This window comes from Zalophus californianus, chromosome 17, assembly GCF_009762305.2.
Source record: "Zalophus californianus isolate mZalCal1 chromosome 17, mZalCal1.pri.v2, whole genome shotgun sequence".
Lineage (NCBI taxonomy): Eukaryota > Metazoa > Chordata > Mammalia > Carnivora > Otariidae > Zalophus > Zalophus californianus.
In genome coordinates this window covers 33317384-33334817 of record NC_045611.1, presented here as the reverse complement: position 1 = coordinate 33334817, position 17434 = coordinate 33317384, and the positions used below count along the sequence as shown (strand labels likewise).

General features: G+C 44.1%; 1 protein-coding gene and 1 pseudogene across 5 annotated transcripts in view; both read left to right on the top strand.

Annotated features, from left to right (window-relative positions):
• The first annotated feature begins 44 nt into the window (after positions 1–44).
• LOC113935436 lies at positions 45–10961 on the top strand (annotated as a pseudogene).
• A 5583-nt stretch (positions 10962–16544) lies between these two features.
• The window catches only part of HEATR3 (HEAT repeat containing 3), a 39646-nt gene continuing 38756 nt past the window's right edge, over positions 16545–17434 (top strand). For 4 of the 5 annotated variants that reach the window (XR_003524275.2, XM_027619774.2, XM_027619776.2 and 1 more), the window contains exons 1-2: positions 16545–16823; positions 16955–17127. Coding sequence is in view for 4 of the 5 variants with exons in the window: in XM_027619774.2 (XP_027475575.1) it covers positions 16686–16823; positions 16955–17127 (311 nt within the window). In the remaining variant the exon portion in view is untranslated. The remainder of the gene's footprint in view (positions 16824–16954; positions 17128–17434) is intronic. The other variant, XM_027619775.2, reaches the window with a different exon arrangement.

Genomic DNA, 17434 nt, shown 5'->3' with positions numbered 1-17434 from the left:
AGTTTGATCTGTGTAGAGGACTCAGGCGCTGCTTCAAACCGAGCATGATGTCGTCTGCCCGGTCAGGGGACTCCAGGCCATGTGTAGTGGAAGAGCCCCAGCGGCAGGTTGACTGGTTTGTAATCCTGGTTCATCCATTAGCCACTTAGGGGCCGGTGACTCATTCTCTCTGAACCTTACTGTCCTCATTTGGGCCTATTCGTAGCTGTCTTGCAGAACTGTAAGGACTAATGAAATAATGTGTGTAAGATCTATAACTTCCTGGGTGTTTTTATTACAAACAGATTTTTATTTTAAGTCCCTATTCTGTCATATGTAGATTTTCAGTACCCAGGAGCCCCTGGCAAGACGTTCAGTGACTATCCGTTGAATGAATGAATCTTGACTTTGGTATTGAAATTGGGTCTGTACATAAGTACACTACAAAAATCACTTTTCTGACATAATTTGCTTATCTAGTTTTGGGAGAGGTTACTTTTTTAAAAAATACTTTTAACTATCTCTACACCCAACATGGGGCTTGAACTCAACCCCAGGATCAGAAGTCACACACTCCACTGACTGAGCCAGCCAGGGACCCCTGGTTTTGGGAAAGGTTCTTTTTTTTTAAAGATTTTATTTATTTATTTGACAGAGACAGAGACACAGCGAAAGCAGGAACACGAGCAGGGGGAGTGGGAGAGGGAGAAGCGGGCTTCCCGCCGAGCAGGGAGCCTCATGTGGGACTCGATCCCAGGACCCTGGGATCATGACCTGAGCAGAAGGCAGACGCTTAATGACTGAGCCACCCAGGCATCCCGTAAATAAAATCTAAAAAAAAAAAAAAAAACAAAAAAACTGGGGCACCTGGGTGGCTCAGATGGTTAGGTGTCTGCCTTTGGTTCAGGTCATGACCTCCAAGTCCTGGGATTGAGCCCCGTGTTGGGCTCCCAGCTTGGTGGGGAGTCTGCTTCTCCCTCTCTCTGCCTCTCTCCCTGCTTGTGCTCTCTCTCTCAAAAGAGTAAATAAAATCTTAAAAATAAAAAAAGACTAAATGCTAAGATTTGCCTTTTTTTTTTCCTAGAGAGGGAGTTGGAGAGGGGGAGAGAATCTTAAGCAAGATCTCACAATCCTGGGGCGCCTGTGTGGCTCAGTCGTTAAGCATCTGCCTTCGGCTCAGGTCATGATCCCAGGGTCCTGGGATCGAGCCCCGCATCGGGCTCCCTGCTCAGCGGGAAGCCTGCTTCTCCCTCTCCCACTCCCCCTGCTTATGTTCCCTCTCTCGCTGTGTCTCTCTCTGCCAAATAAATAAATAAATAAATAAAATCTTTAAAATAAAAAAAGATCTCACAATCCTGAGATCATGACCTGAGCCAAAATTAAGAGCCACCCAGTTGCCCCACCTTTTTTTTTTTTTAAGTAATCTCTACACCCAACGTGGATTCGAACTCATGATCCCAATATTAAGAGTTGCATGCTCCACCAACTGAACCAACCAGGAGCCCTTAAGATTTGTCATTTAAATAACAGTAGGGAAACTAAAATAACTTAGTTTATTATAACTTCATTAACTCAAATGAGAAATATATCCTTGTTAGAAGTTGCTTTTTAAATTTTAAGTTATCAGGGTGCCTAGGTGGCTCAGTCGGTTAAGTGACTGCCTTCGGCTCAGGTCATGATTTCAGGGTCCTGGGATCGAGTCCTGCATCGGGCTCCCTGCTCAGTGGGGAGTCTGCTGCTCTCTCTACACTTCTCCTCTGCTCGTGATCTCTCTCTCTCTCTCCCTCTCTCAAATAAAATCTTTTTAAAAAATAAATTTTAAGTTATCTAAAATTATGTATCAGTATCATTAGACTTATTTTTTTCCCCTGCTCTACCCTGAAGACCATCTTTTAAAAAACCAACAATACACTTAACCTCTTAGGACTGCTTTTACTGCATCCCAAAGGTTTTGGAGTGTCATGTTTTCTCTTCATTTGCTTCTGTGTACTTTTTAATTTCCTGGTTGACCCATTCATTCTTTAGTAGGATATTCTTTAACCTCCATGTATTTGTGATCTTTCCAAAATTTTCTTGTGGTTGACTTAGTTTCATAGTGTTGTGGCCTCAAAATATTCATGGTATGATCTCAATCTTTTTGTACTTGTCGAGGGCTGATTTGTGACCCGGTATGTGATCTATCCCGGAGAATGTTCCATGTGCACTCAAGAAGAATGAGTATTCTGTTGCTTTAGAATGGAATGCTCAGTATATATCTGTGAAGTCCATCTGATCCGGTGTGTCATTCAAAGCCATTGTTTCCTTGTTGATTTTCCACTTAAATGATCTGTCCATTGCTGTAAGTGTGGTGTTAAAGTGCCCTACTATTATTTTATTATTATCAATGAGTTTCTTTCTGTTTGTTATTAATTGATTTATATATTTGATTGTGCCTAAGTTTGGGACATAAATATTTTCAATTGTTAGACCTTCTTGATGGATAGACCCCTTAATTATGATGTAATGCCCTTCTTCATCTCTTGTTACAGTCTTTGGTAGAAAATCTGGTTTGTCTGATACAAGTATGGCTACTCCAGCTTTCTTTTGATGTCCACTAGCATGATAAATGGCTCTCCATCCCCTCACTTTCAATCTGCAGGTGTCTTTGGTTCTAAAATGAGTGTCTTGTAGGCAGCATATAGATGGGTCTTGTTTTTATATCCATTCTGATTTTGGGTGTTTATTTGTGTAAGTTCTTTATATACATTGGATACTAATCTTTTATTGGAAATGTCATTAGCAAATATCTTCTCCCATTCGGTAGGTTGTCTTAATTTTGTTGATTTGTTTCCTTCGCTATGCAGAAGCTTTTTATTTTGATATAGTTTCAGTAGTTTGTTTTTGCTTTTATTTCCATTGCCACAAGAGACATATCTAGAAAAAATGTTTCTCTGGCCAGTGTCAGAAGAATTACTTCCTGTGCTCTCTTCTAGGAATTTTATGGTTTCAGGTCTCACGTTTAGGTCCTTAGTCCATTTTGAGTTTATTTTGCATATGGTGTAAGAAAGTGGTCCAGTTTCCTTCTTTTGCATGTTGTTGTCCAATTTTACCAACAGCATTTGTTGAAGAGACTGTTTTTTCCCCATTGTATATTCTTACCTCTTTTTTTTTTTAAGATCTTATTTATTTATTTGTCAGAGAGAGCACAAGCAGGGGGAACCGCAGGCAGAAGGAGAAGCTGGCTCCCTGCTGAGCAAGAAGCCTGATATGGGACTCTATCCAGAACCCTGGGATCATGACCCGAGCCAAAGGCAGACACCCAACCAACTGAGCCACCCAGGCATCCCTATTCTTACCTCTTTTGTTGAAGATTAATTGACCATATAATTGTGGGTTTGTTTCTGGGATTTCTGTCCTGTTTCATTGATCTATGTGTCTATTTTTGTACCAGTACCATACTGTATTGATCATTATAGCTCTGTAATATAACTTGAAATCTGGAATTTTGCTACCTCCAGCTGTGTTTTTCAGTGAAATCACTATGTATAAATTATATCTGATTACATTTGTAATGCTAACTTATGCTTATAGGACGCTTTTCCCATTAATTATAAAGAGTGACTCCTGCCACGAGCTTTCATAGTAAACAGCATCATCATAATGACCACCACTTCCGTCTTTTCATGTACTAACAACCACATAGGGAAAGGGGAGTCCAACACAAAAGGCCCAGTGAGAGTCCAGCTGGACTGCTGTACAGCATCCTTAGAGAACTCCCAGTCCAGACAAGGGTAGGGGGATAGGGAAGAAGATCCCAGGGAAGAAACTTGAATTGATACATTTGAACATATGGGCAATATTGTTGAGAGACAAAGATGTGGGTAATTTGGAAAAAAATAATGACAGACTGATGGGAAACCAGGATGATGGGGAAAAAAAGGCAATTATTAACTCCACAAAAAATGAAGGATTGTACAAGAAAGAACCTGTGGGTTTTTTGGGTTTTTTGTTTGTTTGTTTTATGGAACACTTAGGTGTTTTATTTTTATTTATTTATTTATTTATTTTATTTAAAAATTTTTTTAAATTTTTTAAATTTTATTTTATTATGTTATGTTAGTCACCATACATTACATCATTAGTTTTTGATGTAGTGATCCACGATCCATTGTTTGCATATTAACACCCAGTGCTCCATGCAGTACGTGCCCTCCTTTATACCCAGCACCGGGCTAACCCAACCCCCCCCCCCAAACACTGTTTCTCAGAGTCCATAGTCTCTCATGGTTCATCTCTCCCTCCGATTTCCCCCCCTTCATTTTTCCCTTCCTTCTCCTAATGTCCTCCAGGCTATTCCTTATGTTCCACAAATAAGTGAAACCATATGATAATTGACTTCCTCTGCTTGACTTATTTCACTTAGCATAATCTCCTCCTGTGGTCTTAGTGTACTTCCTAGTTCAGGAGTGTGCAATGTTTGCATTGTCCTAGCACTTTACACAGCGACTGTTGATTTAATCAAGAATTGTAGGAGGGGGGCCTGGGTGGTTCAGTCAGTTGAGTGTCCGACTCGGCTTCAGCTCAGGTCATGATCTCAGGGTCGTGGGAGCCCTGCGTCTGGCTCTGTGCTCAGCCTGGAGTCTGCTTGTCCCTTTCCCTCCCCCTCCCCTCCTTGCACTCTCTCTTTCTCTCTCTCTAAAAGAATAAACAAAGTCTTCAAAAAAATACATTGAAAAAAGAATTATGGGACAGTTTTGTTGGATAAAGGGAGAAATAAGGGAGGGGGTATAGGAGAGCTAAGTCCTTACCTATTGGGGCAAGAAGTCAAGAAATAATATATATACTGACAAATTAGAAAGCATATTAGCTATCATTTGGGGGAATATGAAGATAATAGGAGAAACAGGTTGAGGGTGTTTACTTCTTTGAGAGGGCTTGGGGTTGGGAAGAAGTAAAGCAGGGACTGCTGTTCTTTTATGACTTTTCAAATCGTGTATGCACATGAAATACTTCCTTTCAGTGAGGTAGCTAAATAAATATGAGTTTCCTAGATGGAGCATTTTACAAGTGGAAAAACAGATATAGGGACCCTTTTGCCTAATTTGGGAACCCTTGTTCTACTCTTAGCCTTTTTTCATGTTTCTCCTTTACCTGGTGTTTCCCATTAAACAAAGATATAGAACAACTGGTTTTGTTGACTTAAAACTTTGATTTCCTCAATTTACTAGCTCTTCAGTAAATACCAGCAATTTCAGTAGGAGACGGACGTCTGGCTGGCTCATTCAGTGGAGCATGTGACTCTTGATTTGGGGTCGTGAGTTCAAGCCCCATGTTGGGTGCAGAGATTACTTCTAAGAAAAAAAATCAGGAGGAGACAATATACTGCAGTTACTACAAGCCAACTCAAGTTTGACTGTGGAGGGTCAGTCTCCTCTTTGTCATTTAAAATCATGTGTTCTTGGGGTGCCTGGGTGGCTCAGTTGGTTAGGCGACTGCCTTTGGCTCTGGTCATGATCCTGGAGTCCCAGGATCGAGTCCCACATCGGGCTCCCTGCTCAGCAGGGAGTCTTCTTCTCCCTCTCATGTGCTCTCTCTCTCATTCTCTCTCTCAAATAAAATATTTTTTAAAAAGCCATCTTTTCACATGCTTGTTGGCCATTTGTATATCTTCTTTAAAAAAAAAACATGCTCTTATGCAAGTAACTCCTCTGTGCCTCAGTTCTCTTGTCTCTAATGTGGGGATATCAACATCCCATGAGCTTGTTGGTGGGTTAAATAGCTTATACACACAAAGCTCTTGGAGCAGTGTCCATTGCAGTGGCTCAATAAATACTGTCAATGAGGGGCGCCTGGGTGGCTCAGTCGGTTAAGCATCTGCCTTCAGCTCAGGTCATGATCCCAGGGTCCTGGGATTGAGCCCCGTGTCGGGCTCCTTGCTTATCGGGGAGTCTGCTTCTCCCTCTCCTTCTGCCTGCCATTCCCCCTGTTTGTGCTCTCTCTCTGACAAATAAATGAAAAAATCTTAAAAAAGAAATCTTTAAAAAAATTTAAATACATACATACATACAGTCAGTGGGACTCTCACTCTCCAAATAGGGAATGGAACCCATTATAATCACCGGTGAATCTAGGGAAGTGATCAAAACAGGGACAAATTCTATAGGCTTTAAAAAAAATAAACTATATTAAGGTTAATTTACAGATAATTCTCTTATTATTATAAAATACAGTTTTAGCTACACAGTTTGATAAATTTCGATCAATGTAGCACCCATGTGACAATCACCATGAACAAGATACAGAACATTTCCCTCACTCCCAAAGGGTCCCTAGTACTACTTCCCAGTCAAATCCTATCCCCAGCCCCTGGCCCTGGGCAACTACTGTCTGGCTTCTATCACTGTGGTTTCTAGAGTTTTCTCTATAGTTTCACTATAAATGAAATTATAGTATAATCATACAGTACAATAGTCTCGTGTCTTGTTTTGTTCAACATGTTTTTGAGATTTTATGTATGCTAGTACATGTACCCATAATTCATTCCCTTTTTGTTCCTTTTTTGTTTCTTCATTTAACTGTTTTTTTTAAACACTCAGCAGATAATCTAGGATTTTTTTTTTTTAAGATTTTATTTGTCAGAGAGAGAGAGAGAGTACAAGTAGAAGGAACGGCAGGCAGAGGGAGAAGCAGGCTCCCCGCCGAGCAAGCAGCCCGATGCAGGACTCCATCCCAGGACTCTGGCATCACAACCTGAGCCGAAGGCAGACGCCCAACTGAGCCACCCAGGCGTCCCTTAACTGGGTTTTTTTTTTAAGATTTTATTTATTTATTTGAGAGAGAGTGCAAACAGGCAGGGGCTGAAATGAGGGGAAAAAGAGGGGGAGGTAGAGAGGGGGAAATGATCTCAAGCAGACTCTTGACTGAGCACAGTGTCACACGGGGCTCCATCGCACAACCCTGAGAGCATGACCTGAGCTGAAACCAAGAGTTGGATGGTTAACCAACTGAGCCACCCAGGTGCCCCTCTTCATTTACCTGTGGTGGGCATTTTAGTTGTTTCCAGTTTGGGACTATTATGAATATTCATGTGCAAGCTGCTATGAATATTCATGTGTAAGTCTTTGTGGATATATTAACTTTTCTTGGGACTACCTTGGGGTGGAATGGCTGGATTATAAACAGTGCTTGACAAGAACCTGTCAAACTGTTTCTAAAGTGGCTGCCATGGTGTTTTTTTGTTTTGTCTTTTAAGATTTTATTTTTAAGTAATCTCTACACCCAACATGGGGCTCTAACTCACAACCCCGAGATCAAGAGTGGCATGCTCCTCCCCCTGAGCCAGCCAGGCACCACTGTGGCTGCCCCGTTTTACATTCCCCCAGCACTGTTTGAGAGTTCCAGTTGCTATACACCTACTGAAATGGCTAAAATGAGAAATACTGAAAATACTGGTTTGGGCAAAGATATAGAACAACTGGTTTTGTTGACTTCTTGGGTAAATAATATGCCCTTAAGATGTTTCTCAGCATTCTGGGACAGGATTGCCTGTTTTGATCATAGCCATTTAAGGTTTATCCCTTTCCAGAGGTTGGGTGGGTTAGATGGGATTTAGGACAATCTGTATTGGGATTAAATCTCACCAAGTAGAAGTGTTCTAACCTAGGTATTTTTCACAGTATTTTTATTTGTTTTGTCTTGTTTTATTTTGAGCCAAACAGCCAACAAGGCAGGCAATAGATTTCAGGGACAAAGATGTAAAATATCCTATAACACAAAATTGATTTGGCTCATTTCAGGCAGTGATCACTAGATATCAGCATTCTTTAAAAAAAAAAAATCCCATACTTTAAAAAAAATGTTTTTTAAGATTTTATTTATTTAGTAGAGAGAGTGAGAGCGCACAAGCAGGGGGAGTGGCAGGCAGAGGGAGAGGGAGAAGCAGACTCCCCACTGAGCAGGGAGCCCGATGCGGGACTCGATCCCAGGACCCTGGGATCGTGACCTTAGCCGAAGGCAGCTGCTTAACGGACTGAGCCACCCAGGCGCCCCCCCCAATATTAATAAAACGGGGCACCTGGCAGGGTCAGTTAGTAGAGCATGCAATTCTTGATCTCAAGGTCAAGTCTTAACCTACGATGGGCGTAGACCTTACTTATAAAAAAAAAATTGGGGGGCGCCTGGGTGGCTCAGTCGTTGGGCGTCTGCCTTCGGCTCGGGTCATGATCCCAGGGTCCTGGGATCGAGCCCCACATCGGGCTCCCTGCTCGGTGGGGAGCCTGCTTCTCCCTCTCCCACTCCCCCTGCTTGTGTTCCCTCTCTCGCTGTGTCTCTCTCTGTCAAATAAATAAATAAAATCTTAAAAAAAAGAAAAATTAGGGACACCTGGGTGGCTCAGTTGTTAAGCGTCTGCCTTCGGCTCAGGTCATGATCCCAGGGTCCTGGGATTGAGCCCTGCATCAGGCTCCCTGCTCAGCGGGTAGCCTCCTTCTCCCACTCCCTCAGCCCCTCCCCCTGCTTGTGCTTGCTCGCTCTCTGTCTCTCTCAAATAAATAAAATCTAAAAATAAATTAAAAGGGGCACCTGAGTGGCTTAGTCAGTTTAGCGTCCATCTCTTGATTTTGGCTGAGCCCCGTGTCGGCTGGTGCTTAGCCGGGAGTCTGCTTGTCTCCTACTCCTTCTCCCTCTCCCCCTGCTCCCACTCCCTCGCTGTTTCTCTCTCAAATAAATAAATCTTAAAAAAAATTTTTTTAATCTCCTAAAACATTAGTTCTCTATTTGAGGAAATTAACCTCCTAGTGCAAAATAAATAATTGAAAGTCTACATCAGCAACAGGTGTATTTTTGTCACTTTTGCTATTGGTTAAATGAGTGAAATGAGAACTTTAAGTCTGAACTTTTTATTTATTTATTTTATTTTTTTTTAGGTTTTATTTATTTGAGAGAGAGCACACACGTGCTCAAGTTGGGGGAGTGGCATAGGGAGAGAAAGAATCTCAAGCTGACTCCCTGCTGTGTATGGAGCCTGATGAAGGGCTCCATCCTCATGACACTGAGATCATGACCAGGGCCTAAATCAGGAGTTGGAAGTTCAATGGACTGAGTCACCCAGGTGCCCCAAGTCTGAACTTTTTAGAGACTATGTATTTCTTCTGCATACTTGCAACCATGATTATTTAGAGTTGACCTAGCTTTGCATGTTATATCCCATTTGACACAGATTCCATAGTCAATTAGGAAACGTTTTATACTACTTGACATGCCATAGAACAGCTGTCAGTCATTTTTTAAAAATTCCTTACCTCCATTTTTACCTGAAAATTGGACAAATCCTGATGTTGATCTGGCATGGAAGGTAATGCAAAAGTAAAAATGTATGATTCCTTAAAAAAAAGAAGAAGAAAAGAAATGTGTGATCGCTGATGGTTTTTTTTTTTAAACCAAAGTGATATTAGCTTAAAATAAACAAAATGAGCCCTCCCTTTCCAACCAGCTGCAGAAAGAGCACACCAATAGTCATTTCCGGGAAGTGGGCACTAGCTTTGTGGGGGCAGCTGGTGGGGCTGCTGAGCCAGTTTCCGGGGACCTGGTGTCCCTGGCACATGCTCATTCTCTCCCAGCGGCGGCTTACGGCAACGATCCGGATACTGAGATGGATCGGGCCAGGAAAGCAGTGCAGCCTGCGAGGACAGCTACAAGCTGATTTCGTCTGTTGACCCACAGTTCCTGAAACTCACCAAAGCAGATGACCAAATCTATTCTGAGTTTCAGGAAAGTTTTGAGAAACTCAGGCCTGATGTGTGGGACTCAGAGGAGCTCAAATGCGAATCAGCTATGAAGAAGTGGAGGTCATTCTGCTTCAGGTTTGACTGGATTGTAGAATACGGTCCTTTGCTGCGACTGGATTGGTCTCAGGGCTACACTGAGGAAAACACCATCTTTGCCCCCGGGATAAAATTTTTTTGCCATTGCAGTTGCTTGGAGGGGCGCCTGGGTGGCTCAGTCGGTTAAGCGTCTGCCTTCGGCTCAGGTCATGATCTCAGGGTCCTGGGATGGAGCCCCATATTGGGCTCCCTGCTCAGTGGGGAGTCTGCTTCTCCCTCTCCCACTCCCCCTGCTTGTGTTCCCTCTCTCGCTGTCTCTCTCTGTCAAAGAAATAAATAAAATCTAAAAAAAAAAAGCTTAAAAAAAAAAAGAAATTGCTTGGAACCGGGAAGGCTATCACAAAGCAATTTACACCAGTGTTCATGATAAGAAGAGGAAGAAGGCAACCATGGCAGAAAGAAAGGAGCTGACAATAGAGGAGCAGAAAGAAAAGGAGACAGAGAAAAAGTCGAAAACCTGGGGTGTCTGGGTGTCTCAGTCAGTTAAGTGTTGAGCATCTGCCTTCGGCTCAGGTCATGATCCCAGGGTCCTGGGATCGAGCCCCGCATCGGGCTCCCTGCTCAGTGGGGAGCCTGCTTCTCCCTCTCTCTTTGCCTGCTGCTCCCTGTGCTTGCGCTCTCTCTCTCTGTCAAATAAATACAGAAAATCTTTAAAAAAAAAAATCCAAAACCAACCAAGGAAAAGAAAAAGAGAAAGAAGCCAACAAAGAAATGAACAAAAATAGGGAAACAGCTATGTAAGGTAGACAAGAAATAGCACTCTAGAAGCAGTGGCTCGGCTAAGTCTACGGATACCATGATGCTTGGCTAAGTCTACGGATACCATGATGCTACTTGCACAGACCCTTGTGGTTAAGTATATGTCCTTGTGCAATGAAAGACCTGCAGAAGGCACATCTTTCTAGCCTCATCATCAAGAGCTACTCTGTTCTCTTGTACACACTGACTTAAAGACTATTATTGGGGTTGACTGTTTCTTGGCATAGGGTTTCTTGGTTCTCACCACTGGTCAAGTGAGAAATTTTATAAATAAATGTCTTTCGGTTCCTAAAAAAAGTAAAAAAATAAAAGGAGTACTGAAATCCTGTAGTAATCATTGGATGACCCAAAGCTAGCCTTGACATGCCCAATTAAAACCAGATGGGAATGTACCAGCTCTTCACTGAAGAGCCAGAACTACCTTGACTGAGACAGGGTTTGCTGAGACCTGAGCAAGAAGAGTAAGAAACTACCAATAGGGAGGAAATGCTGCCCACCCGGGAGCAAAGGAAATATTCTGCAATATTAAATGGGCCTATTTTGAAAAAAAATTTTTTAAGTGGATAGTTTTATGAGTTCTACAAATGTAAGATGATTTTGCTATATGAAACTCTTGTGCTGCAAATAACCTGTGAACAAGATCCAACAATATCTAGATGAATGACACTGACATTACCAACAAAATATCAACGGCTGATCCAGACCCTAAAGCCATGGCAGGAGTCCTAAATCTTACAGCAGAGTCTTCTGGGCATCAAGGGTGGACATTGACCAGTGATAGGTGAGTGGGGGGGGTAACAGGAAACGGGGGCCACACCAAGGAGGGAAGAATTATACTGTATTTCCTTAAAAAATTTTTCATGGCTTAAAAAATTATGCAAATACTATCTGCTCATTCTAGAAACCCCCCCAAAATAAAACAGGCCAAAAATCAGATTTTAAAAAAATTCTCCTTTAATTCCATCCAGAGGCCAACACAGTTAACACTTTGATATGTATACTTTTTTTGTCTGTTTTTAAGATTTTATTTAGTTATTTGTCAGAGAAAGAGAGAGAGAGCACAAGCAGGCGGAGGGGTAGAGGGAGAAGCAGGCTCCCCACTGAGCAAGGAGCCCGACGCGGGGCTCAATCCCAGGACTCCGGGATCATGACATGAGCCAAAGGCAGACGCTTAACGACTGAGCCACCCAGGTGTCCTGATATGTATACTTTCATAGATATTTCCTCTGTGTGTTTTTCCAAAAATGGGTTTATATTATATATGCTGCTTTGTGACCTGCCTCTTCACTTCATAGTACCTGGTGAACACCTTCTTTACCCTATGAATAAACAAAGGATGATGTGCAACATAAAAAACTGACTCAGATAAACATAGTAAGTATGTGCCAGTTCCTTAATGAAGGAACCAGGAGAATGGTAAAGCTGGTTTATTTATTTTTTTAAAGATTTTATTTATTTATTTGACAGAGAGAGAATGAGAGCAGGAACACAAGCAGGGGGAGTGGGAGAGGGAGAAGCAGGCTTCCTGTGGAGCATGGAGCCCGATGTGGGGCTTGATCCCAGGACCCTGGGATCATGACCTGAGCCAAAGGCAGATGCTTAACGACTGAGCCACCCAGGCGCCCCAGTAAAAACAGTTTAAAGGAGAAACAGAAATGTATATATATAGTCAGTGAGGAAACATTTGCTTAACTAAGATTCCTAGATTAGATATCAAACTGGTGATGATCTCCAAGGCAGTGGAATTGTATTGTTTGAGATTATATTTTCTACTGGACAGAAATAATTTGTATCTTGAATGGACAAAATTATTTGCAACTTATTAATCTATCATTCAATATCAAATGTTGAAGAGGCTAGGCCCATAAGTAAGCACTCAACAAAAGTACATTTCTTGGTACAAATTTTTTTTAAAAGATTTTATTTATTTATTTGACAGAGACACAGCGAGAGAGGGAGCACAGGCAGGGGGAGTGGGAGAGGGAGAAGCAGGCTTCCCGTGGAGCAGGGAGCCCGATGCGGGGCTCAATCCCAGGACCCTGGGATCATGACCTGAGCTGAAGGCAGACGCTTAACGACTGAACCACCCAGGCGCCCTGATCAGAGTGTTTTCTTCAGGAGGATTACCTTACAAAATATGAAGGGAGAGAAACAGGAATCTGTGAGAACAGCTAGCTCCTATTTAAAATATATGTGACCGGGCGCCTGGGTGGCTCGGTTGGTTAAGCGACTGCCTTTGGCTCGGGTCATGATCCAGGAGTCCCTGGATCGAGTCTTGCATCGGGCTCCCTGCTTGGCGGAGAGTCTGCTTCTCCCTCTGACCCTCCCCCCTCTCATGTGCTCTCTCTCTCATTCTGTCTCAAATAAATAAATAAAAATCTTTAAAAAAAATAAAATATATGTGACCAATAATTGATTATAAGCATTTTTATTGTCTCAAGGAAAGAGGCTCTACGCAGTCTAATTAAAAAACTCCCTCTCAACAAAGATAATTTGTAGGAAAAAGGGATGGTTGGATAATCATTGCTTGACTGGAGTTTTTTAAGATTTTATTTATTTATTTGACAGCGAGAGAGGGAACACAAGCAGAGGAAGCGGGAGTGGAAGAAGCAGGCTTCCCGCCGAGCAGGGAGCCCAACGCAGGGCTCGATCCCAGGACCCTGGGATCATGACCTGAGCCGAAGGCAGACGCTTAACGACTGAGCCACCCAGGCGCCCCTGCTTGACTGGATTTTTAAAAAAGTGACTGGTTACAGATTATTAGACTAGTTAAAGGTCACCGGGCTCCTCCTAAAACTGCTATCTTTCTGGTTCCCAGAAGGGATCTTAATTAAGTAAAGTTTATCATTCATTTTAACAGAAATGCTCATTTCTCCCAGGAAAGGGTAACGAATGAAAACAGATCATAGACTTCTCCCCTAGCTAAGGTTTTGGACCATTTTTTCTTGCTCATCCCCACAGTGAGAGAAACAGCAGGAATTTTTTTTTTTTTTTTTTTTTTTTTACTCTCCTCCTGTTCCATCTGGGTGGCATGCGCTACTCTTTCCTGACTATGTGGTCTCTATTCATTCGAGAAGTTGCATATGCCTGCGCGCCTCAGTTGGTTGGGTGACTGCCTTCGGCTCAGGTCATAATCCTGGAGTCGTGGGATCGAGTCCCGCATCGGACTCCCCACTCGGCAGGGAGTCTGCGACTCCCTCTGACCCTACCCCCTCTCATGCTCTCTCTGTCTCATTCTTTCTCTCTCAAGTGAATAAATAAAATCTTAAAAAAAAAAAAAGAAATTGCATATGCCTATTCTGTGCCAGATAGGCCTTGTTGGGCCAGTGTTGGGAATACAGTGATCTGTGTAGATAGGCAGTCTTGTCCTCACAGGGTTTAGTGTGCAGTTGGAGAGAGTGTGTGGATGTGTCTGAGTATTATACACAAATAAAGTTAAGGGGCACCTGGATGGCACACGCAGTCAGCTGAGCATCAGACTCTTGGTTTCAGCTCAGGTCAAGATCTCAGGGTCGGGGAGCCTGCTTCTCCCTCTGCCTCTGCCCCTCCCCCTGCTCATACTCTCTCTCTCTCTCTCTCTCTCTCTCTCAAAGTCTTAAAAAAAAGACTCTCTCTACCTCTCCCTCCGCCCCTCCCCCCCGCGCGCTCTCTCTCTCAACTAAATCAATCTTAAAAAAAATTAAATTGTTAACTGTAATTTGGAGCTGTGCTTTGAAGCAAAGGAACAAGATAAGTGCGGTCTCAAGGGAGATCTGTCTCAGACTTTGAAATCAGAGGAGCTACCTATGAAGAAGTGACACTTGCATTCACCAGGATATGGATGGGGACTGAGCCTTTTCAAGGTCCTTAGGCAGAAGAGATCTCGGCCCTATGGAGGGTGGCTAAGGGCCAGAGTATAGGAGGTAATGTGAAATGAAGGTGGAATCTGGCCTTGCTACTTCCTATCTGCTACCTGGTAAGATTTTGATCTTCATTCTAAGAGAAAGGGGAACCACTGAAAGGTTTTAATGGAGGGAGTGAGTATGAGAAGGATGGAAAAAAAATCACTCTAGCTACTCATGGATAGGCAGGGTAGAAAAAGAGAGACCAGAAGCCCCTGTGGTCAAGGTAAGAGAAGACAGTAGCTCGGACTAGGGAGGTGGCAGGACAAAACTGACCAAATAGATGTAGGAAGTAAAACCTACCAATATACATTTGGAGCTCCAAGTTTTCCTTGTACTTAAAAAAAAATTATTTTTTTAAATTTTTTATTGTTATGTTAATCACCATATATTACCTCATTAGTTTTTGATGTAGTGTTCCATGATTCATTGTTTGTTCATAACACCCAGTGCTCCATGCAGAATGTGCCCTCTTTAATACCCATCACCAGGCTAACCCATCCCCCTACCCTCCTCCCCTCTAGAACCCTCAGTTTGTTTTTCAGAGTCCATCGTCTCTCATGGTTCATCTCCCCCTCTGACTTACTCCCCTTCATTCTTCCTCTCCTGCTATCTTCTTCTTTTTCTTTTTTCTTAAAATATGTTGCGTTATTTGTTTCAGAAGTACAGATCTGTGATTCAACAGTCTTGCACAATTCACAGCGCTCACCGTAGCACATACCCTCCCCAATGTCTATCACCCAGCCACTCCATCCCTCCCACCCCCAACCACTCCAGTAACACTCAGTTTGTTTCCTGAGATTACAGTGGTCTTTGATAGGCCACAAAATTTGTACAAACTTAGCTACACCTCTGTGACTATTTTCCAAAATATGCTATAGTAATTAACATTATTTACCTTACTAGACAGTCCACTCTTTGAGGAGGGGGTTACCATGGGGTAGAAGTTTTCTCCCATACAATATTGACCTGAAAGCTATGCATTTTGGGGGTGCTCAATATGTACATGTTTAATTGTAAAGACTACAGAAGGTCTTCCTGTATAATTTCTTCTTAGTGCTATACTATACTTATTCAACTATAATTAATTATTCATATAATTATATGTTTAAGACATCTCTCTCTAAACTGTAAATCCCCTAAGGACAAAGACAAAGGACAGGGACCAAATCTGTTTTGGTTATTGCTTTATTCCATTGCTCAGCACTGTGTCTGGTGCTCAATAAATACTTTTCAAAGAATCATTTTGCCGTTAAAAGTTTCAACCAAACATGGATGCAATATTTATTGTGTGCCAGTGAATGTTCTTAGCACCTTAAACACACTTAACACGTTTAATCCTTATACCAACTCCATTAGGGATATTTTGTTGGTGTTCCCATTTTTACAAATGAGGAAACCAAGGCAGGAAGATTAACTTAGGGAGTCTATCTTATCAAACACTGATGTACATTTGGGCACTGGGGTGGCTTAGGCGGTTGGCCACAGACTCTTGGTTTGGGTTGGGTCCTGATCTCCTGATCTCCAGTAGTGAGATCCAGCCCCCTGTGGTTAGAACACAGTCTGCTTGAGACTCTCCCTCTCCGTCTGCCCCTCCCCCCCAAAAAATAAATCTTTAAAAAAAAAATAGATGTACATTCATTCTAAAATATTAACTGGGTTTTTGACTATGACAGGAGCTGTGCTAGGCCGTAGGGACACAAAAAAATCGTGATTAATAATTTTGAGAACCTACAAATTAAATATGTTAGGTTTGGTGTTAGGCGCTTTATACAATTTTAGGTAAGCCTGACAATAACCTTGCAAGTTAGGTACCCTTAATCGCATTTGATTATTGTGGAAATAAAGGTTTGGCAAGGCTCAGTAACAATAAACGTCACTAGCTGGTGGGAGGTGCACTCGGTGCAGCTGGTGAGAATCAGGAGTCCCATTAAAGTCCTGCCTCCCACTTCCCGAGACAAAACACAGGACTCCGCCCCTCGTCCAGGTCTGGCCCCGCCCATCCGTAATGCGCCTGCGCACTCCCCACGCCAACCCTCTCCTCCCCGCCGACACGCGGCGCGCCTGCGCACTGCTTTCCCATGTGGGCTCGGGCCGTCAGCAGGCTTCCCTGAGCTGGGTACCGAGACCCCATCGGTAACAGGAACTTGCCCCTAGCTCAGCAGCCATCATCGTCCTGCTGCTTCCCCCGCAGCGCACCATCGCCATGGGCAAGAGCCGGACGAAGCGCTTCAAGCGACCTCAGTTCTCCCCTACGGGCGACTGTCAGGCCGAAGCGGCAGGGGCGGCGAACGGGACTGAGGGAGAGGAGGATGACGGGCCGGCGGCGGAGCTGCTAGAAAAGGTGAGGCGGGGGCTCGCGGCGGCCGCGAGGGGCGGGGCTCGCGCCGAGCCCCCGGGCAGCGCGGTGAGCCCCTGCCGCGGCCCCCGCGCCTGCGCTCTGCGCCGCCTCTGACACTTGGTCCCCTCCTGCAGCTCCAGCATCCGAGCGCCGAGGTCCGCGAGTGCGCCTGCGCGGGGCTGGCCCGGCTGGTGCAGCAGCGGCCCGCGCTGCCCGGCTTGGCGCGTCGGGACGCGGTGCGCCGCCTCGGGCCGCTGCTGCTGGACCCCAGCCTGGCGGTGAGGGAGACGGCGGCCGGCGCGCTGAGGTGAGCCGGGAAGGGGGGTGGCGGCGGCCAGCCAGCGCGCCCTTGCGTGCCACGCCCCGTCGCCTGTCACGGTGCACTTGCCTGCGGCAGCTCGGAACATCTAGAACTGCCCAGGGTCTCCCATTTGCAGAGGGGGGATTTGAACTCAGCCTGCAGACTCTAGAGGAACCCACGCCGCCCGGGCCACACGCATTCCGTCTGTCCAGCTGGCTGCTTCAGCTGCAGCAGCCGTCTGTCAGGGATCCTCCCCGCAAGGCCTAACATACTTTACGGCCTCTCCAAAAAGCCTCCAAAGTCCCGAGGTTCT